The sequence below is a fragment of the Ranitomeya imitator genome, chromosome 4 (genome assembly GCF_032444005.1).
Source record: "Ranitomeya imitator isolate aRanImi1 chromosome 4, aRanImi1.pri, whole genome shotgun sequence".
Taxonomy (NCBI): domain Eukaryota; kingdom Metazoa; phylum Chordata; class Amphibia; order Anura; family Dendrobatidae; genus Ranitomeya; species Ranitomeya imitator.
In genome coordinates, this window is record NC_091285.1 from 437,631,534 (window position 1) to 437,655,508 (window position 23,975).

A 23,975-nucleotide genomic window follows, 5' to 3' on the forward strand; every position below is an offset into this window, starting at 1 on the left:
ACCCTGAATAAATCCCAGAAAAATCTCCACTCACAAACCACCTGTAAGGTAATAGAAGGACTACAAAATAAGGATCCAAACATTGCCTTCAGCCTCATTCCACGGATAACGATCACATAGCATGTTCCAAGGCATAAGCCACTTACCAGTTTTCTTGCCCGTGCTATTTTTCCCGCTCTGCCTAAAAGCCCAGAGAGCTCTGAAAAACGCTCTTAGTAATGCCCAACGAAAAGCTCCAACTGGACTAATCGCAATCATTCCACGGATAAAGGCGTTCCGGCTGCTGCGCAGTAAGGCCACAATGTCGGGGCGCATGTGATCTGTGTTCTTCTCACGAAAATCCTACAACATATATACACCTAGCTAGGACTTCTTTGAAAATTAAATTATGCAGGCAGACAAGGTTATTGCAGTAATCACACAAGAGCATATTTACAATAAAACCACAACTTAGTAATATTATCATTATACTTCAATTAAATGCGACCTTGAGGTAACGTGCTAATCACACCAGTCTTTGCCAGGGGAAAGCTATGGAAGCCCAAAATTTCTTACGTTGACTTCGAGAAATTCACAGCATGAGCCCCTCTAAGATATCCATACAGCTATCCCCTATCTATAGCATAACAGTAATTTAGTATTGTTGGGGGTCCCAGTGGCTTGATCCTCGGTAATCCCAAGAATGGGGTTCTTTAACACAGGAACTGGGCTCAAAAGAGCCTCCACTCCATTCAAGTTGTGTCCGGTTCCAAAGTCCCACCTTCAGGATCATTGGAGGTGCAAGTGGTCAGAACACCAGCAATCAATAAGTTATACCCTAACGCAAAAGTCCCAAAACTTTCTGACCTTGAGAGCCACATCCACCTATGAAAGAGGGTGGTGAGCCACATTCAGGTCTGAGGGAGGGTCACGAGCCACAACCAGCTCCTTCCCCACTCTCAGTTGTGACATAAAGAGCCTCCATTACCAGTATAACGACAACCAAAGCTTTTCCACTGAAATCACAACAAGGCAGTATGCCAAGCTCCACGGTTTTCTATCTCAACCCATTCAGATCTGGTCTTCTGTACAGGGCTACACACAAAAGTCACCATTTAGAGATCTGCTCTTAATAGTTATTTACACCTGAGGCTAATGCACCAACCTGACAGGCAGCCGCGAGCCACACATCACGGGCTTGAGAGCCACATGTGGCTCCCGAGCTACTGGTTGGGGATCCCTGCCCTAACCTATGGATAGTGGATAACTTACTATTTTGGGAATAATCCTTTAAAAAGCTTTATTTGTACTTAAATAAAATTTCAATTTGTCCTCTACTACTGTCCTGTTGACAGACAAAGCAGGGCGGTTCGCAGGGCACACATTCAGCAGGATATAAGGGGGAAAGGTTGAATTCATTTCTTGCCAACAATAAGCCATGCTGTACTTACCTTAACACCATATTTCACCTTGCCAGCATAGTGCTGGATTATGAACGCTGGCTCCATAACTGCTGGAAACTCTATGTAGGGGTTGCTTTCATGGTGACGCTTAAACTTCTCAAGCAAGGTTTGATGAGTAGCTTGTGGGAAACTAAGAAGCAAAGAAATAATTGCATACAGTAAAACATGACAAAATCATTTTTTAGTGGTGAGAAACTTAGGCCAAGTGTATACTAGTGATCTTTCCTGACCTCAGTCATATGTGCCAAACAGATAAGATAGCTATTGATGGACGACCAAGTCATTAAATAAGTTGCATAATTCTTACTTGCTTTCCTCATCCAGAAGCTGGATCAGTCCTGTTGGTCTCTTACTGATGAGATTGATGCAGCGTTCATTATCGGTGTAGTTGATATTACTCCAACTAATTCCTTCCAACCTATACTGCTCCTATATAAAAAAAATAAAAAATAAAAAGAGAAAATGGAACTAGAACCAGACAAATAATTCCTTACAACTCCAATTTCAAAAGAGATGTAACACTGTATAACGTGTAAAGAACCCAAAAATGCAATGATTTGGAAATGTCATATGGAAAGGTTTCATTCACTACAGAACATAAAACACAAATCGGAAGGTGGAAGTTAGACATTTTTCCATAATATTTGAAAAAGCTAACTCTTTTAGAAACTGAAAAAAAGATGGGACAGGGCCATTGTCTACTATAGTGTAGCATCCATTCTTCTTTTTAGTCTGTAAACATCTAGGAAGTGAGTAGACCAATTGCTTGAGTTTCCAGAGAGGAATGTTGTCCCATTCTTGCCTGATGTAGGATTCTCGCTGCTCAACAGTCCTTGGTCTTCTTTGAGGGAATTTTAATTTCATAATGAGCAAAATGTTTTCTATTGGTGAAAGCTCTGGACCACAGGCGGCCAATTCATCACCCAAAACTCTTCTTCTGCTAAGCCATGCTGCAAAGATGGATGCAGTATGTGCTTTACCGCTATCTTGCTGAAATAGAAGGCCTTCCCTGAAACAGAAGTTGTGTGGTTGGGAGCATATGTGGTTCTAAAACCTCTACATAATGCCAGCATTGATAGTGCCGTGCCAAGTGTGTAAGACACCCCTGCCATAGGCACTAATGCAACCTCTACCATCAGAGATGCAGGCTTCTGAACTAATAACGAACTGGATGTTCCCTCTCCTTTTGAATCCGCAGGAAACTGCCTCTATGGTTTCAATAAAGAATTTGTAATTTTAATTAATGTGACCACAGAACAGTTTTCAATTTTGCTTCAGTCCATTGGCCCAGAGAAGTTGTCAGCATTTCTCAAAACTGTGTTCACAATGATTTCTGAAAGCATTCCTGAGACCAAGCCGTTATTTACATGACCAAATAATGCTTGTTTCTAATGTGGTGTCACCTTGAGAGCCCGTAGATCACGAACATCAAATTTTAACAGTCGGCCTTTTTCCTTGTGCACATGGAATTCTTCAGCATCTCTGAATCTTTTGATATTATGTACTATGCAAAGTCGGATAGTCTAAGTCTTTACAATTTCATGTGGAGGAACATACAGGTATTTCTAAAATTGTTTCACAGAGCTGTTCACAGATTGGTGAACCTCTGACCATCTTGGCTTCAAAGAAACTTTGCCTCTAACATTCACTTTTCAAACACACTCACAATTTAGTGGAAAACTGACCCTTCAGCTGTCTTTCAATAGTATCGCTTACTTTTCCAGCTTTTTCTTAATCCTGTTCCAACTTTTTTTTTAGATGTGTTACCTCCATCAATTTTTAAATTTGTTAATTTTTTCAAATTAAATGGAAAAATGTCTAACTTTTATCTCAGGATCTGTGTTCTATGTTCTGAATAAAATATGGCTCTAATAGATCTCCAACTCATTGCATCAAGTTCCAAATTTTCTGGAATTGGGGTAGAAAATGTACTTCTAAGACCCAGTGTAGGAGCGTAAGACAATTATATTGCACATATACGAAGGTTTCATTTGCCCGAATTCCGATTTTTGTAGTCAACTAAACCCATTCACAAAAAAGTAATTTCTCAACAATGTTAGGCTATGTGCACACGTGGAGTATTTGATTGCATACATTTCTGCAACATTTCAGAACCTCTAGGAATTTGTTCGCAGTAAAAACTAAACGGAAAATAAGCAAGCTTTTGTACAGCAATTAATGCTATTTGAAGCTAAATAAAGTTATGTGAAAAAAAAAAAAAATTTGGAGAGAGAGAGTGAAAGAAAGAAACAGAGAGAGAGCGAGAGAGACCAAAGTAAGGAAAATGTGCATGATTTGAATGGAGAAATGCATGAAAAACCGCATTCAGGGGCTGGATTCAACATTTCAAATCTCAGTTTCATATGTTTTTTGCTGGATCAGTCGCTGGGTGTTTTATTTGCAGGACAGAAAAAACGTTCCTCTGTACGTTTTCTCCGTCCGCCGGAAACAGCTTCTTTTTTGACGGATCTGGCAAAAAGCGAATTAAACGTGTGGCCGTCAGGCACAATAAGGCGCTAATATAACTCTATGAGAAAAAAACGGATCCGGCGGTTAAAAAAACCGGACCCGTTTATTTTATTTTTTTTAAACTCGCCGGATTGTGCCTGACGGCAATAACCTGATGTGTGAAAGTAGCCTAAAATACACACACACCGAGAATAAATCACTTTATTTGAAATAAAACAGACACATTCTTTAATCATTTCAATTTACCCAATATACTCACACAAGGTCCGATGGTAATCCGAGGGTTAAAGCAATGTCCCATGTGTCACCAGCCTATGGAGGAGCGTTCACAGAATGAACCCTCATAGGCTGTAACCAAACAGCAATGGTACATGCCCAAAATAAGGAAATAGCAGTGATTTGTACGCAGCGTATTTTCGCTGCATCCAAAATGTTGTGTTCAATTATGTAGTTAAAGTATGTGTTCATTGAACCAAGCAGATTTACCATATCCAACACATTTCTATTGTGAAACTTTCTGTTGGGGAGACTAGCGTCTCTGCAACAAAAAGTGAATGCCATGGGTGAGATTATGCAGTGTCAAATAGAAGCACTGTGGACATATCCACTGTGCTTGTATCGTAGAATGCAGTGATTTGGACGCAACGCAGGTGAGCCTGCGTCCAAACCACTGCTATACCGGATCATGGTCACATACCCCAACTGGCATAATTTATTGCGCTCTTCGATACCTGGCGGCGGTGATGTGTGTGGTGGGGTTACTCCAGTTCATATTGGTGGGCTCCCACGCTTATTACAAAAATCAAAACCAGGAGAGGGAAAGCCAATGGCTGAGGGCTGATGATAATATTCTTGGAAGGAGCCAATAGCTGAAGGTTCCCAGGTTATTAATATCAGCTCACAGCTGTTTGCTTAGCCTTTACTGGCTAATTTACAGGGAAAAAAAATTGACGTAGGATCCCCCTCTAACTTCTTACCAGCAAATGCTAAACAGACAGCTGCGGGCAGATATTATTAACTTAGGGAAGTGCCATGGTTATTGGCCCCAAAACTACCAACATCAGCCGTCAGCAACCACAGAAATGGTGCATCAATAAGATGTGCCAAATCTGGTGCTTAGCCTCACTCTTCCCACTTGCCCTGATTCAGTAGCAAGCAGGTTGATAGTTGGGGGGTTCATGTCAACATTGTATTGGCAGCTGATATGAAGCCCAAGGGTTAGTAATAGGGAGGCATCTATAAGATGCCCCCATAAAAAACACCAAGAATAAAGTCCTTTATTTCAAATAAATGACCACACGGTTTTTGACATTCATTTAAAAATAAATCAACACATTATACTCATCTTAACACCTAATCCCCAATGCCCTTGTCCAAGTTTAAAAAAATAAGCAAGCATCCATAGACTACCTCACCTGTCCAAAGTGAAGAGATAATCCATAATGTCCAATGACGATCCAGATGACTTTGAGAGCAGTCACTGATGTGACTGCTCTCAAGGACAGCAGGCTCACTCTGACACAGTAGGTAATTGCTCCTGCAGTGTGCAGTGCTGAGCTGCAGTGAGAAAGTTCACAGGAGTTCATCAGCATATGAACCCCGATGACCTCACTGACGGCACTGCTGCTGCGCGAAAACTTTCTCACACTGCGGTGGTGCCGTGAGATCACCGAGGCTCATCAGCTGATGAACTCTGGTGAACCTTCTCACCGCAGCTCAGCATTACACACTGCAGCAGTGATTACACGCTCCTGTCATTGCTCTACCCGGCAGCCGGTGACACAGTCAAATCAGCTGATGTGACTGCTCTACAAGTGATCTGAATAGTCGTGGGACATTATGGATTACGGCAGATAGGTGAGGGACATGATGGTTTATTATTTTTTAGATTTTCCGGTGTCATGGGCATAGCGGATTAGGAGTTAAGGTACGTATATGGTGTTTTTTTATTTTAGATTTTTACAGGAGACAAGGGCTTCAGGGATTAAATGTAGTTGAGTATAACTGCTTTTTTATTTCAATATTTCTTTATTTTAATTTTTTTCCCCTTTACTTGGAGCATGTGCGGACTGAAGACTAAACCCATCAGTGACTTTTTCTCTCGTTGCTATCAGCGACAACAGGCGTAGTCTTATGAGAGTTGTAGTCTCTTATCTGCCGATGACTGTGACTGGCAGTAAGCTTTTTACCGCAGGTCACAGTCACAGCTGCGGGCTCACGCTGAAATCTGACAGCGTGACCTCGCAGCGCTCTGACCGGCGGTAATGATTTTACAGCCAATCAGAGCCACCGGCTATGATGACAGCGTGAGGAACATCATAGGAAGTCTGCATAAATGCAAGCGAAAACTTAGCAAATCTGCAAACATTTTTATACCTGACACTTTAGCTGTGTATTTGACTGACTCAATTGAAGTCAGTGGGTAAAAAACGAGGCAAAAACGCACGAACAACTGACATGCAGTGGATTTAAAAGCAGCACAAATCTGGAAACAAAAATTACTGACCATGTGTACAACACTTCAGGATTCTTGTTGACTTTGCTGGCACAGTGATTCCCTAGCGTTTTTGGGCCAATTCCATGTGAAAAAACAGCAGCAAAAACGCATTGTGTGCACACAGCCTTGCTGAATATACTGTTATCATTGTCATGCATGTTTAAGCGCAAATAATTGCTAGTTTCTGAACATACAGGGGGTTATTTTCCACGTCCGTCTTTAAGGTTGGTTTATTATGGGTATTTTGATTTTCATCATGCCTATCTTCTATTATCTGCATGCACTTTAAAGGGGTCTTGATTGGATCACAATCTGACTTTATCAGGCTGGTTTTTGGTAAATTATTAGCACTTGCTAGTCTATATTGTTACAGTGGATAGGAGGCCCTTATGAATTTTCTGTATTTGGCAGTGTTATAAGTGCCATTTAATACATTTACAACCATTTACCTCTCTGTTTATTTTGCACATACATCTCTGCAGCTGGTAGCCTTATAAATGTTATTTTACATGTTTATGATCAGTAACTTTACTGCTCATCTTGCTATTTTTTGCACATATTTATATACATGTAGTTTAATTATGCCCTTTTGATCAATTTAACCGCCTTCAGACTGACACTAGGTGTCACTTGAAACCCTTTTTTCTTTTTGTTTCTTTTTAGATGTTTTTTATGTATTTATTTACTGATATGATGACACAACTGTTTTAATATAATCATCAATAAAAATTTCTATTTTTATTGCTCTGAGAGCCATTTTTTTTTGGTTTGATATGTATACAGCTTGGATGGTAAACATATGATTCATTCTCTGAGCTGAAATATCCTGCATGTCTATTGCTCCAGTCCCTGACAGCAAGCAGCTTGGATGGTAAACATATCATTCATTCTCTGAGCTGAAATATCCTGCATGTCTATTGCTCCAGTCCCTGACAGCAAGCAGCTTGGATGGTAAACATATGATTCATTCTCTGAGCTGAAATATCCTGCATGTCTATTGCTCCAGTCCCTGACAGCAAGCAGCTTGGATGGTATCTGAGTTATTCTATCTTCGGCATTGAATCCTGCATGTATCTATATATGTTAGTCATCCTATTATGCCTTTGTTTGTGTTTATAGATATTTAACTCACTTTTGCATGTCCTTACTCAGAGGGATCACATAACTGTTTCAAAGTGCTTTATGATCCATGTAGACCTGGACATTTGTTTATCTGATCACTACATTTATTGTGTCCTGTTGTCTCAACTGAGTTAGATTGATTGCTAACGAGCTTTAACACAAAAAAAAAAAAAAAAAAGAGATCTAAGGGCTAGCCTTCTATAAATGTAGATGTAGCTTGGGGATGCATTCGTGCAGGGGTGCATTTGTGCACTGTTATTCGTGTATTTTTTATTCAAAGTACTTTTTTTTCTAAGTACTCGGCAGTTATAACATGGCAGTTAGACAGGGCAGGAGACAGGTAAGACAATCTAAATCTAATCCATATTCACTTGAAACAGCACAAATACTCACCATATTTATTTGTATAATCTATATTCTGGCTGCTGCATTCACTCACATTCACCGCCCTCGCATTAACTCTCTACACTCCATCCATATCGGCCCCTCTGTCCTTGCCTCTCCTATCACTCATGCTCTATTCACATTGCTTAACAGCACAGATCCATTCAGTCCCAACATCCAACACAAGAGACGCTCTCACAAATCACTTAACCATCTGCTCACTCTTTCGATCCTCCTTCTCCTAGTCGCTGGAGACATATCTCCAAACCCCGGCCCCCCATGTTATAGCCAGTCAAACCTCCCAATTGCTACACCCAGAAACCCCTCTAACCTTATTAATATTCCCTGCATGCCTGCTGTCTCTTTCAATTGTGCCCTTTGGAACTCGCTCTGTGTGTAATAAACTCTCCTTCATTCATAGTAACATAGTAACATAGTTAGTAAGGCCGAAAAAAGACATTTGTCCATCCAGTTCAGCCTATATTCCATCATAATAAATACCCAGATCTACGTCCTTCTACAGAACCTAATAATTGTATGATACAATATTGTTCTGCTCCAGGAAGACATCCAGGCCTCTCTTGAACCCCTCGACTGAGTTCGCCATCACCACCTCCTCAGGCAAGCAATTCCAGATTCTCACTGCCCTAACCGTAAAGAATCCTCTTCTATGTTGGTGGAAAAACCTTCTCTCCTCCAGACGCAAAGAATGCCCCCTTGTGCCCGTCACCTTCCTTGGTATAAACAGATCCTCAGCGAGATATTTGTATTGTCCCCTTATATACTTATACATGGTTATTAGATCGCCCCTCAGTCGTCTTTTTTCTAGACTAAATAATCCTAATTTCGCTAATCTATCTGGGTATTGTAGTTCTCCCATCCCCTTTATTAATTTTGTTGCCCTCCTTTGTACTCTCTCTAGTTCCATTATATCCTTCCTGAGCACCGGTGCCCAAAACTGGACACAGTACTCCATGTGCGGTCTAACTAGGGATTTGTACAGAGGCAGTATAATGCTCTCATCATGTGTATCCAGACCTCTTTTAATGCACCCCATGATCCTGTTTGCCTTGGCAGCTGCTGCCTGGCACTGGCTGCTCCAGGTAAGTTTATCATTAACTAGGATCCCCAAGTCCTTCTCCCTGTCAGATTTACCCAGTGGTTTCCCGTTCAGTGTGTAATGGTGATATTGATTCCCTCTTCCCATGTGTATAACCTTACATTTATCATTGTTAAACCTCATCTGCCACCTTTCAGCCCAAGTTTCCAACTTATCCAGATCCATCTGTAGCAGAATACTATCTTCTCTTGTATTAACTGCTTTACATAGTTTTGTATCATCTGCAAATATCGATATTTTACTGTGTAAACCTTCTACCAGATCATTAATGAATATGTTGAAGAGAACAGGTCCCAATACTGACCCCTGCGGTACCCCACTGGTCACAGCGACCCAGTTAGAGACTATACCATTTATAACCACCCATTCATGACTTCTTCCTTTCTAATTCTCTTAATCTCCTGGCTCTAACTGAAACCTGGATCCAGCAGTCAGACACCACCGCTGCTGCTGCTCTTTCATATGGTGGACTACACTTTTCTCATACCCCAAGATCAGACAACAGAGCAGGTGGAGGCGTTGGTCTGCTCCTTTCACCCAAATGTACTTTCCAAGTTATCCCCCAAGTACCCTCACTTGTCTTCCCTTCCTTTGAGGTCCATGTGGTCAGACTCTACGTCCCCTTCTCCATGCGAGTGGCGGTGGTGTATCGTCCTCCCGGCCCCTCTCATCAGTTCCTGGATCACTTTGCCACCTGGCTTCCACACTTTCTCTCCTGTGACACCCCCACCCTTATCATGGGTGATTTCAACATCCCCATTGCCTCTCCCCTCTCCCCATCTGCTTCTCACCTTTTATCTCTATCCTCCTCTTTTGGCCTCTCGCAGCATACTAACTCTCCAACACATGAAGATGGAAACTCCCTTGACTTGGTCTTCTCCCGACTTTGCTCAGTGGATGACTTCACAAACTCCCCTCTCCCGCTCTCTGACCACAACCTTCTTTCATTCTCTATCAAGAACTGCCATCCCGCTCAGGTCACCCCCACTTTCCACACCTATAGAAACATACAGGCCATTAACACCCAGAAACTTATGATGAACTTGCAGTCCTCATTGGCCCCTATTTCCTCCATCTCATGTCCTGATTCTGCATTGAAGCATTACAATGAAACCCTGCAAAGTGCTCTGGATGAAGCTGCTCCTCCTATACATAAAACAACTCGGCACAGACGGCAACAACCGTGGCACACGCTGCAAACACGTTTCCTGCAGCGGTGCTCCAGGTGCGCAGAACGTCTGTGGAGAAAATCTAATCTACCCGAAGATTTCATCCATTATAAGTTCATGCTAAAGACATACAATTCTGCCCTTCACCTCTCCAAACAAACCTACTTCAACACCCTCATCACCTCCCTGTCCAATAACCCTAAACGTCTCTGTGACACGTTCCAGTCCCTACTCAACCCAAGAGAGCAGGCCCCAACCACGGATCTCCGTGCTGACGATCTGGCCAATTACTTCAAAGAAAAAATTGACCACATTCGACAGGAAATCATCTCCCAATCTCTTCATACCATGCACTGTCCTCCCTCCCCCACTGCATCTAGTTCACTCTCTGACTTTGAAGCAGTTACAGAAGAAGAAGTAAGCAGGCTCCTTGCATCTTCTCGCCCGACCACTTGCACCAGTGACCCCATTCCGTCACATCTCCTCCAGTCCCTTTCCCCGGCTATCACCTCTCACCTAACAAAAATATTCAACCTTTCCCTCACTTCCGGTATTTTTCCCTCCTCATTTAAGCATGCCATCATACATCCATTACTTAAAAAACCATCCCTCGATCAAAACTGTGCCGCTAATTATAGACCTGTCTCTAATCTTCCCTTCATCTCTAAACTCCTCGAACGCCTGGTCCACTCCCGTCTTACCCGCTATCTCTCAGATAACTCTCTTCTCGACCCTCTTCAATCTGGCTTCCGCTCTTTACACTCTACTGAAACTGCCCTCATTAAAGTCTCTAATGACCTACTAACAGCTAAATCTAATGGTCACTACTCCATGCTAATTCTCTTGGATCTCTCTGCAGCATTCGACACTGTGGATCATCAGCTCCTCCTCACTATGCTCCGCTCCATCGGCCTCAAGGACACCGTTCTCTCCTGGTTCTCCTCCTATCTCTCTGACCGATCCTTCACTGTATGTTTTGCTGGTTCCTCCTCCTCTCACCTTCCCCTTACTGTTGGGGTTCCTCAAGGATCAGTCCTAGGCCCCCTACTCTTCTCGTTGTATACTGCCCCTATTGGACAAACAATCAGTAGATTTGGTTTCCAGTACCATCTCTATGCTGACGACACCCAATTATACACTTCTGCTCCCGATATCACACCGACCTTTTTAGAAAACACCAGTGATTGTCTTACCGCTGTCTCTAACATCATGTCCTCCCTCTATCTGAAACTAAACCTGTCAAAAACTGAACTCCTCGTGTTCTCTCCCTCTACTAACCTACCTTTGCCTGACATTGCCATCTCCGTGTGCGGTTCCACCATTACTCCAAAGCAACATGCCCGCTGCCTTGGGGTCATCCTTGATTCTGACCTTTCATTCACCCCCTACATCCGATCACTGGCTCGCTCTTCTTACCTGCATCTCAAAAACATTTCTAGAATTCGCCCTTTTCTTAATTTAGACTCTGCAAAAACTCTGACTGTTTCACTTATTCATTCTCGTCTGGACTATTGTAACTCTCTACTAATCGGTCTCCCTCTTGCAAAACTCTCCCCGCTCCAATCTGTCCTGAATGCTGCAGCCAGGATCATATTCCTCACCAACCGTTACACCGATGCCTCTACCCTGTGCCAGTCATTACACTGGCTACCCATCCACTCCAGAATCCAGTACAAAACTACTACCCTCATCCACAAAGCACTCCATGGCTCAGCACCACCCTACATCTCCTCCCTGGTATCAGTCTACCACCCTACCCGTGCCCTCCGCTCCGCTAATGACCTCAGGTTAGCATCCTCAATAATCAGAACCTCCCACTCCCGTCTCCAAGACTTTACACGTGCTGCGCCGATTCTTTGGAATGCACTACCTAGGTTAATACGATTAATCCCCAATCCCCACAGTTTTAAGCGTGCCCTAAAAACTCATTTGTTCAGACTGGCCTACCGCCTCAATGCATTAACCTAACGATCCCTGTGTGGCCTATTTATAATAAAAAAAAAAAAAAAGGTTCCTCGCATCATGTTCTCATACACTTTATGCAGTATTAGCCCTCTGTGTCTGTACTGCTACATACTTAGGCAGGTAACTGGTTCATGCAGCTTTACATGAACACCTGAGCCTTACACTATAGCTGGTCCGAATAACTAAAGCAATTGTTACCATCCACCTCTCGTGTCTCCCCTTTTCCCCATAGTTTGTAAGCTTGCGAGCAGGGCCCTCACTCCTCCTGGTATCTGTTTTGAACTGTATTTCTTTTATGCTGTAATGTCTATTGTCTGTACAAGTCCCCTCTATAATTTGTAAAGCGCTGCGGAATATGTTGGCGCTATATAAATAAAATTATTATTATTTATTATTATTATACATTTATGAATGAGCCATGATATTTGGCCCTATTTCCGGGTAATAGTTTCTGAACATGTGCAAAATGTTAGGAGTCATCTGAAATAAAATGATTCTAGCAAGCCGTGATCTACAATGGAATGACACTTCAGGACACACACTCCAGACGAAACGTGCCATCTAGTTTAATTGAAACAAAAAAAAACAAAACAATTATTGAATTACTGCTTAAATTAAATTGAAAACCATTTAGGAGAAGGAGTTGAATGCTGCGAGGGATGAATCTTATTCAATTATGGAATCATACTTCAGGAAATGAATATATTTAGTGCATCTATTCAGTCAAGGCCAGGCGTAGAGATATTATCACATTCTGCGAGACACTCTCAGTGGCCAGTCCTGCCGCTTTATTCAATCAGCCTCCACCCACCGCCAAAAATGTAAATGTCAAACCTGCTCCAGCTGAAACAGATGCTGATTGAAGTAATGCTGCAAACGTTCATTGGCAAAGTTAATACAAAATTGTTCAAAGCTGTTGCTGCCGTAATCCTCAAAGCCAAAGATATCAAGGACCCCGATAGAAAGGGTCTAAAAGAAAAGAAACATACTTATTACAAAACTAGAAGTGCATTTTTAGCGTTAAAGGACATTTCCAAAGGACATTTCCATTAGTAATCTAAGAATCTGTTAGAAGATGGCAGATGTAGTCCATGCTCCTTGCAGTCGGTGAACATTTCGGAAGCATTTCAATCAACTGCAGAAGGGTGGCGAGAAATCGGCGGGAGATGTTATTGGACTTGTCAGATCTCTCCCTATAGTCCCAGGTTGACTTTTCAAACTATGTTTTCTTTTAAAGAGTGGAACATGTCTGCTACCGGGCAGCCAGACTTTGTTTCACGCTGCCCATAGTTTAGACAGCATGAATATAGTAACAGAATACCTTCCCACACACAAGATAAGTGTTGGCCAAACATTATTGGGTTTCTAACAGTGAGAGAAGAAAGATGCTGCCAGGCAACTGTGGCAGTGGCTTATCTTGCCTGAAAACAAAAAGCCATTGCAATAATGAACAGAGCTATCCTTCACTCCAACTACATTTTTTTCCGGAAAGTGTATGGGGTCTTTAGAAAAGTATAGTTCTAAAATGCTAAAAACTAGTGCTGCTTGCAATTAAAGACCTTGTTCACATCATATTTGTAATGTAAGTTTGGGGTGTGAGCCAGGAAAGCTCAGGACACGCACCCTCAGGCTATGTGCACACGATGCGGATTTGCTGCGGATCCGCAGTGGATTTTTTCGAGCAGAAACGCTGCCATCCCACACTGTGATGTACAGTACAATGTAATTCAATGGGATAAAATAAAAAAAGCTGTGCAGATGGTGCGTAAAAATCAGTGTGGAATTGCTGCGGATTTCAAAGAAGTGCATGTCACTTCTTTTGTGCGGCTCTGCAGCGTTTCTGCACCCCTCCATGATAAAAATCCGCAGTGGCAAAAACTGCAGAAAATCCGCATCATTCCGCAGAAAAAAACGCACAAAATCCGCATTAAAACCACAGTAAATCCGCAGCTGCGGATTCTGCCAAGAGATGTGGATTTTGTGCAGAAAATTCTGCACCTCTTTTCCTATGTGTGCACATAGCCTAAACGTGTCCACAGATTTACATTAGCCCAACAGAGGTCAAATGAGTGTGCACCCCTGAAAATTGACAGTTCATAGCAGCAAGATCGCAGCGGGGTCCTAAGGCTAGGTTCACATTACGTTCTGCGCCTCCGTTAAACGAACTACGTTACACTGAGGCATAACGCGGTGTAACGTAGTCCGTTAACGCTGCCATTGAAAGCAATGTAGGACACATCGCTAGCGCACGCCCACAATGGGCGTGCGCTAGCGATGTGCCGTCATTGAGTGACGGACCCGGAGACGCGGCTGCAGCGTTTCTGGGTCCGTCACCACTAGCGCAGATAGAGCTAGTAGTTGCTCTATCTGCGCTAGCGCAATAACGCCAACACTTGCGCTAGCAGCAGCCCGTTAGCATATGTGCTGAACGAGCTGCTGCTAACGCAGTGTGAACTAAGCCTAATTGTGTTCTCTCCCAGGTTGCATGCAGGGGTAGCTTTGCCTCTGCAGCATGGTAAAAGCGCAGGGGGACTGTTGCTAACTGTATACAGCGATCCGGACAGCTTTAAAGTGGTGTGAGCAGGCTATAAAGCATAGAGCCTGCTTGCGCCTAGTGCCCCTTGCGTAGGTGACCGGTCAGGCTTGAACTGCAGGGTGGTGGGCAACCCAAGCAACAAGCTATACACTATAAATTTAATAATACCTTCGTTCATGAGAACTGAGAGATTTTTTAAAAATATATAAATTGCAAACTTGCTTGTTTTTATAAGTACATTGCAATTTTACCCATTCGTGAACTTGAGACAACCACTTTCAGCATCGACTACTATAAAAGGTTTCCCATACAACAGTGTCCAGGAAAAAACTGCATATTTTGCTTGAAAATTGGTGCCCATAGGTAACAGAGGACACCCATCCATTTTATGCACAAGCCCTGATTAGAAGCATGATGGGAAAATAGCAATGTAGCTTACAAAGGCCAAACACTTCAAATATCACCGAATGCTCACTTTATATCCTACCGATGAGTCTCAAGAAAGGCTAGAAGTGTTGAAGATGAGGGTGACAGACCCTCCTCATAGAATGTGGCTAAACCAACAGCAACAAATCAGGTTTTGATGACAAGCTCATATTTACAGGCCAGGTTGGTGCAGATCGGCAGCAGCAGCTGTCACCGAGAGCAATGACCGCTCTGGAGTCTGCAAGGAATTTCAGACTAGAATTAACTATCTGGAAGCACTTTCATTTCTAAAAAAGCCACTAGTAATTACATTTATAGACAGCCAAAGAGGTTACGATCCTATCCACCTGTTTAGTCGTTAGAATTATAGCTTTTCGGTCTTTAGTGCAACCTTGCAGCCACGTCTACATACTCCTGCCACCTCACCTGGCTTCCTTCATCTATCGCCTTGCTGTTAATGTTGAGCAGAGCATGGTTAATGCGGAAGACAATCCAATCAAATAAGGCGCTATAAAGAGACTTTGCCAAAGAGTCCCTGACTGTAACAGCCTGAAAAATACAAGAAAAACATGTAGCATTGATGTATCAGAGAATACGATAGATTTTCAAAATATTTAATATTTTCCCACCTCTGGCAGACGGTACGGCAAGATAAGTTTTTCTCCAACGGTAACAGTTTTCCTAGTGATCAGTGCATCCAAGAGCATTTCTTCTCGAACCTTAGACACAGAGAAAATGGTGACAAGTGGACAAGTTTTTAAAATTTCTCGTTTTATTAAATCACACCCATGTAAAGCAGAGGAAGATTAACTATGGTCAGAGAAGAAAAACAAACAACCTTTTCCAACAGGCATTGAGTGGGATATCTTACTAATAAGCAACCAATGAAAAACAGAACCACACACAAATGGTGGCTTACTTTATGGCACAACACGGACATTACCTAGATCTGGATGTCCTCAAAAAAGAAAATTGATCTAGGAGGCTGCCAAGAGGCCTACAGAAACAATAAAGGAGCTGCAGGAATTTCTGCCAAGTACTGGCTGTGTACTTCATGTGACAACAATCACCTGTATTCTTAGTATATCTGGCCTGAGGGATAGGGTTGCAAGATAATAGCCTTTTTGTTTATAAAGTAAAACAAGCAAGCCCGGCTATATTTGGGAAAACCTAAATCAATGCTGCCAAAAGCATGTGTGAAAACATGTTATGATATGATGATACCAAGGTATAAGTTTTTGCCCATAATTCCAAAAGATAAGTTTGACTCAAACAGCACCATACGCACAGTGAAGAATGGTGGAGGCAGCATTATGCTTCAGGGCTGTCTTTCAATAGCGGGAACTGGGGCTTTTAGTCAAGGCGAAGGAAATTATGAGTAGTTCCAAATATCAGTCAATTTTACATCAAAACTTTCAGGTCTCTGCTAAAACCTGAGGATGAAGAGGAATTTGACTTTTCAGCACAATGATCCAAAGCATACCTCCAAATCAACAATAGAATGGCTTCAATCTAACAGATATAGAGCATTACTACAAGGAAGAGTGGGGAAAGGTTGTCAATTTTAGATGTGCCATGCTGCTAAACACCTACTCAAAAAGACTATATAATGTCATAAATTTTAAGGTTACCTTCAACACAAAGTATCAGTTTAAGGGTGTGCATATTTATGCAACCACATTATTTTAGTACTTTCACATTTTGGGGGTAGCAAAAGACAAATAGAGGTAGGTTTTCCAATTGAATTGTACAGATTCTGGGTGACCATAAAAGGTGGAAAAAGTTCTCCAATTATTCTCCTTGGTATGATTTTTTTTTTATTTACATGTCAAAAACACGGCATTTTAACAGGGATGTGCAGACTTTTTATATCCACTGTATATATACACACAATATCTATTACTGCATACCTTTCCAGTATATTATGTTTACCATGAAAAAGTAAAAGTAAATGGATTTATTCGGACACTCTTGAGTTTTGACCTATACTGGGTGGAGCTTTACGAATACTTATACGTTTTGAACATTTTGCAAATCTACCAGATTTTTTCTATCATATGTCACAAATAGACTTTTAGGCTATGTGCACACATTGAGGATTTTTAGCGTTTTTTCGGCCATTTTCCGCTGGACGAAACGCTTAAAAAAAATCTTACATAAGCATCCCATCATTTTTAATGCATTCTGCATTTTTTGTGCACATGCTACATTTTTTCCAGTGGCGGAATCGCATTCCGGAAAAAAACGCAGCATGTTCATTCTTTGTGCGGAATCGCGGGGATTCCGCACACATAGGAATGCATTGATCCGCTTACTTCCCGCATGTGGCTATGCCCTCCATGCGGATCATGTGCGGTTGGTACCCAGGGTGGAGGAGAGGAGACTCTCCTCCAGGCCTTGGGAACCATATACCTGTTAAAAAAAAAAAAAAAAAAAAAAAGAGAATTAACCCCTTCGCAACATGCGCCGTACTAGTACTGCGCTGCCGGCACTGCATTTGTGCCAGCAGCAGTACTAGTACGGTGCACCGATCACCGCGATCGCGCTGAGCGCCGCGGTGATCGGGTGCGGGTGTCAGCTGTATATGACAGCTGACACCCCGCAGCAATGCCCACGATCGGCGGTAGCGCCGATCGCGGGCATTTAACCCCTCTGATGCCGCTGTCAGTAGTGACAGCGGCATAGAGGGGGATCGCGCAGGGACGGGGGCTCCCTGCGCTCTCCCACCGGAGAAACGCGATGAGATCGCATTGCTCCGGTGACCCGGAAGGAGTCCCCGGATCCAAGATGGCCGCCAGACTCCTTCCGGGTCATGAAATGACCTGGCTAGCCGGCGCTTGCTGAGAGCAGGCGCCGGAAAGCCAGCTAAGCTGCCTGTCAGATCGTTGATCTGACAGAGTGCTATGCACACTGTCAGATCAACGATCTGATCTAATACAGTGATGTCCCACCCTGGGACAATGGTACAAAGTAAAAAAAAAAAAAAAAATAGAATGTATAAAAAAAAAAAAAAAAAAAAAATAGCCAAATAAAGAAAAAAAATTTTTCCCAGTAAATCCATTTATTTATTTAAATAAAAAAAAACAATAAAAGTACACATATTTGGTATCGCCGCGTCCGTAACGACCCGCTCTATAAAACTATCCCACTAGTTAACCCCTTCAGTGAACACCGCAAAAAAAAAAAAAAACAAGGCAAAAAACATTGCTTTATTATCATACAGGCGAACAAAAAGTGGAATAACACGCGATCAAAACGACGGATATAAATAACCATGGTACCGCTGAAAACGTCATCTTGTCCCGCAAAAAAAAAGCCGCCATACAGCATCATCAGCAGAAAAATAAAAAAGTTATAGCTCTCAGAATAAAGCGATGCAAAAACAATTATTTTTTTATATAAAATAGTTTTTATTGTGTAAAAGCGCCAAAACATAAAAAAAGATATAAATGAGGTATCGCTGTAATCGTACTGACCTGAAGAATAAAGCTTCTTTATCAATTTTACTACACGTGGAACGGTATAAACGCCCCCCCTAAAAGAATTTCAGGAATTGCTGGTTTTTGTTCATTCCGCCTCATAAAAATCGGAATAAAAAGCGATCAAAAAATGTCATCTGCCCGAAAATGTTACCAATAAAAACGTCAACTCGTCCCGCAAAAAACAAGATCTCACATGACTCTGTGGGCCAAAATATGGATAAATTATAGCTCTCAAAATGTGGTGATGCAAAAACTATTTTTTGCAATAAAAAGCGTCTTTTAGTGTGTGACGGCTGCCAACCCTAAAAATCCGCCAAAAAAACCGCTATAAAAGTAAATCAAACCCCCCTTCATCACCCCCTTAGTTAGGGAAAAATAATAAAATGTAAAAAAAATGTATTTATTTCCATTTTCCCATTAGGGTTAGGGCTAGGGTTAGGACTAGGGTTAGGGCTAGGGTTAGGGTTGGGGTTGGGGCTAGGGTTAGGGTTACCATTGGGATTAGGGTTAGGGGTGTTGTTGGATTAGGGTTTCAGTTAGAATTGGGGGGTTTCCACTGTTTAGGCACATCAGGGGCTCTCCAAACGCGACATGGAGTCCGATCTCAATTCCAGCCAATTCTGCTTTGAAAAACTAAAACACTGCTCCTTCCCTTCCGAGTTCTCCTGTGCGCCCAAACAGTGGTTCCCCCCAACATATGGGGTATCAGCGTTCTCAGGACAAGTTGGACAACAACTTTTGGGGTCCAATTTGTCCTGTTACCCTTGGGAAAAAAAAAACCTGGGGGCTAAAATATCATTTTCGTGGAAAAAAAATATATTTTTTATTTTCACGGCTCTGCGTTATAAACTGTAGTGAAACACTTGTTGGTTCAAAGCTCTCACAACACATCTAGATAAGTTCCTTGGGGGGTCTAGTTTCCAATATGGGGTCACTTGTGGGGGGTTTCTACTGTTTAGGTACATCAGGGGCTCTGCAAATGCAACATGACACCTGCAGACCAATCCATCTAAGTCTGCATTTCAAACGGCGCTCCTTCCCTTCCGAGCTCTGCCATGCACTCAAACGGTGGTTCCCCCCAACATATGGGGTATCAGCATACTCAGGACAAATTGGACAATAACTTTTGTGGTCCAATTTCTCCTGTTACCCTTGGCGAAAAAAAAAATTGCGTGCTAAAACATCATTTTGTGGAAAGAAAAAATGATTTTTTAATTTTCACACCGCTACATTCTAAACTTTAGTGAAACAATTGGGGGTTAAAAGTGCTCACCACACATCTAGATAAGTTCCTTAGGGGGTCTTCTTTCCAAAATGGGGTCACTTGTGGGGGGTTTCCACTGTTAAGGCACATCAGGGGCTCTCCAAATGCAACATGGCGTCCGATCTCAATTCCAGCCAATTGTGCATTGAAAAGTCAAATGGCGCTCCTTCCCTTCCGAGCTCTGCCATGCGCTCAAACAGTGGTTTATCCCCATATATGAAGTATCGGCGTACTCAGGACAAATTGCACAACAACTTTTGGGGTCCAATTTATCCTGTTACCCTTGGGGAAAATAAATTGGGGGCAAAAAGATCATTTTTTGTGAAAATTAATAAGAATTTTTTTTTACGGCTCTACATTATAAACTTCTGTGAAGCACGTGGAGGTTTAAAGTGCTCACCACACATCTAGATTAGTTCCTTAGAGGGTCTGAAGTAAAAATTTTGTGAAAAAAGTTAAATGTTAAATTTTTTTTTAACATTCAAAAAATTCCTGTGAAGCACCTGAAGGGTTAATAAACTTTTTGAATGTGGTTTTGAGTACCTTGAGGGGTGCAGTTTTTAGAATGGTGTCACTTTTGGGCATTTTCTGTCATATAGACCCCTCAAAGTCACTTGAAGTGTGAGGTGGTCCATAAAAAAAATGGTTGTGCAAATTTTGTTGCAAAAATGAGAAATCGCTGGTCAACTTTTAACCCTTATAACTCCCTAACAAAAAAAAATTATGTTTCCAAAATTGTGCTGATGTAAAGTAGACATGTGGGAAATGTTGTTTATTAACTATTTTGTGTGATATAACTCTCTAATTTAAGGGCATAAAAACTAAAAGTTTCAAAATTGCTAATATTTCATAATTTCTGACACATTTTTGTTTTTTTCACAAATAAATGCAAGTCATATCGAAGAAGTTTTACCACTTTCATGAAGTACAATATGTCACGAGAAAACAGTGTCAGAATCACCAGGATCCGTTGAAGCGTTTCAGAGTTATGACCTCATAAAGTGACAGTGGTCAGAATTGTAAAAATTGGCCCTGTCACTTAGGTGAAAACAGGCTTTGGGGTGAAGGGGTTAAAAAAAAAAAAAAAAAATCAGGATATTCTCACCTTCCGGCATCCCCCGCATCCTTCCCGCACCTCGCGATGCTCACATTCCCAGTAATGCCTTGCAACAATGACCTGTGATGACGTAGCAGTCTCGTGAGACCACTACGTCATCTGGGGTCATTGCCGCCAGGCAATACTGGGAACGGGAGTTGCCGGGAGCTTTGCGAGGAAGGGTGCGGGGGATGCCGGAAGGTGAGAATACCACGATTTTTTTTTTTTATTATTTTTAACATTATATCTTTTTACTATTGATGCTGCATAGGCAGCATCAATAGTAAAAAGTTGGTCACACTTGTCAAGCACTATGTTTGACAAGTGTGACCAACCTGTCAAACAGTTTTCCAAGCGCTGCTACAGATCGCTTGGAAAAGGCTAGTGTTTAGCGGGAATATGCATGCTAATTCTGCATGCGTATTTCCCGCGGCAGGGAGTTGCGGAATTGCCGTGGAAATTTTTGCGGAAATTCTGCAACGTGTGCACATAGCCTTACTGTGATGCGAACAGGACCGTACATATAAAAAACCGTCAACTGTAAACAGTGTTTGAAACAACTTTCCTATAAAGCTATGACAAACAAGGCTTTGATCACATTGCCATTTGAAGAACCTGTCTATTGGAAACAGATTCCTAACCATTTAGCTGGTCTCCTATAATGGAGGGGTCAATATAAAAAAAAAAAAAAAGATTACTGTACAATGCCTGGAGCTCTATGAAGACAAGCCAAAACATAGCTTAAAGTGTATCTACATTTCAAGGAACTTGTCAGAAAAAGGTGTTGTGCACTTTTTTTCTCAATTTTACACTCTTCAGGCTCAAATTATATGATAGAGATTAGCTGCCCTGACGTGTTCTATATAAAAAACACAGAAATATGAGGGATTCCTACTCTTCTAACTATGTAGCACATGGACAGAATCAATAGCAAGTAACACAATATGCAACAGTACTGGACTGTGTAGCTGTGAATTCAGCACTGGAGTGCAACACTTATTAGAAAGCTGAAGCATGATTGTTTCTCTGTCTCACTGTGGTCTTCCCTCTACCCTCTCCATAAACCTTAATCGGATCTATAATTTAATACTTCAGTGACGCTGCATACCATCTTTTCTTGAAGCATGACAGATTTTAGTTTTTCCACATTGAACGAGGAGTGGTGTGTTGGGGTGGGGGAGAAATGGCTCATAAGTGGAGAAAGAAGCATATCACACTTATAAAATCTAATACCAAGTTCCTTACAGTCACTTGTACTTTTGATTTAAAGTTTGGAGACAGTATGGTGATCATTTAGAGCAGGGGTGGGGAATCTCAGACCCAGTGGCCATTTACGGCCCTCAATGACCTTCTATCAGGCCCCCCGAGCAGATTCTCAGGGACAGCATTCTTGGTCAGGGAGGTGTATTTTGATTGCCACCAGCTCATTAATTTCTTCTTGCTCTGTTAGCACACACATGTAGTGTTCACTACTGAACACTGAAGGGCATGCAATGAAAGATTACGTCCTGACACCAGTGCCAGAGTCAGGATGTACTTTGTGGGCGGAGTTTGTACGGCCCCCGAAGGATGGTATAAATATCCAAACGGCCCTTGGCAGAAAAAAAAAAAAAAAGATTTAGAGAAACCGTTAAACCATTTAGAGAACCATTTTGCTCTGTAGCCTGCAATATTGTAAATATAATTCTCGACTGTATTACACACTATAACTCAAAGTCTGCTTGAATATCGGATGCAATGTAATTTTTAAAGCTATTAATTTTTTATCTTTAAGCAAGGAGTCCTATAAAACAGGAACATATGCTTACAACATTTTCTCAAGTCTTGTTAGTCTGAAAAAAAAAAAAATATATATATATATATATATATACATACATATATCAAGGAATCTAGTGTATATACGCTGTAACATTATACTTTTCAAGAAAGGTATCAAATCCCTCTTAAATTTAAGTAATGAATCACTCATTACAACATCATACGGCAGAGAGTTCCATAGTCTCACTGCTCTTACAGTAAAGAATCCGCGTCTTATTATGCCTAAACCTTCTTTCCTCCAGACGTAGAGGATGCCCCCTTGTCCCTGTCTCAGGTCTATGATTAAAAATATCATCAGAAAGGTCTTTGTACTGTCCCCTCATATATTTATACATTAAAATAAGATCACCCCTTAGTCTTCGTTTTTCCAAACTAAATAGCCCCAAGTGTAATAACCTATCTTGGTATTGCAGACCCCCCAGTCCTCTAATAACCTTGGTCGCTCTTCTCTGCACCCGCTCCAGTTCAGCTATGTCTTTCTTATACACCGGAGACCAGAACTGTGCACAGTATTCTAAGTGTGGTCGAACTAGTGACTTGTATAGAGGTAAAATTATGTTCTCCTCATGAGCATCTATGCCTCTTTTAATGCATCCCATTATTGTATTTTCCTTTGTAGCAGCTGCCTTACATTCCAGAGGTCTTCAATGGGGTTCAGGGCTGGAGATTGGGCTGCCCAATCAAAATGAAACAATAAAAATAAAATCAAACCTACACATTTTGTATCACCGTTTCAGAATCGCCCAATCTATCAATTAAAAAAAGGATTAACCTGATCGCTAAACGGTGTTGCGAGAAAAAAAGTCAAAACGCCAGAATTATGTTTTTTTGGTTGCAGCGACATTGCATTAAAATGCAATAATGGGTGATCAAAAGAACATACAGTGGGGCAAAAAAGTATTTAGTCAGTCAGCAATAGTGCAAGTTCCACCACTTAAAAAGATGAGAGGCGTCTGTAATTTACATCATAGGTAGACCTCAACTATGGGAGACAAACTGAGAAAAAAAATCCAGAAAATCACATTGTCTGTTTTTTTTAACATTTTATTTGCATATTATGGTGGAAAATAAGTATTTGGTCAGAAACAAAATTTAATCTCAATACTTTGTAATATATCCTTTGTTGGCAATGACAGAGGTCAAATGTTTTCTGTAAGTCTTCACAAGGTTGCCACACACTGTTGT

At 41.6% G+C, this 23,975-nt stretch overlaps 1 protein-coding gene across 6 annotated transcripts in view; it reads right to left on the reverse strand.

The window, feature by feature from the left end:
- The window catches only part of MYO9A (myosin IXA), a 183,037-nt gene that overhangs the window by 91,562 nt on the left and 67,500 nt on the right, over positions 1 to 23,975 (reverse strand). For all 6 annotated transcript variants that reach the window (XM_069765609.1, XM_069765605.1, XM_069765608.1 and 3 more), the window contains exons 9-14: positions 15,760 to 15,849; positions 15,557 to 15,679; positions 13,003 to 13,137; positions 1,750 to 1,871; positions 1,431 to 1,572; positions 147 to 342 (exon numbers count right to left, since the gene is read on the reverse strand). In XM_069765609.1, coding sequence (XP_069621710.1) covers positions 147 to 342; positions 1,431 to 1,572; positions 1,750 to 1,871; positions 13,003 to 13,137; positions 15,557 to 15,679; positions 15,760 to 15,849 — 808 coding nt within the window. The remainder of the gene's footprint in view (positions 1 to 146; positions 343 to 1,430; positions 1,573 to 1,749; positions 1,872 to 13,002; positions 13,138 to 15,556; positions 15,680 to 15,759; positions 15,850 to 23,975) is intronic.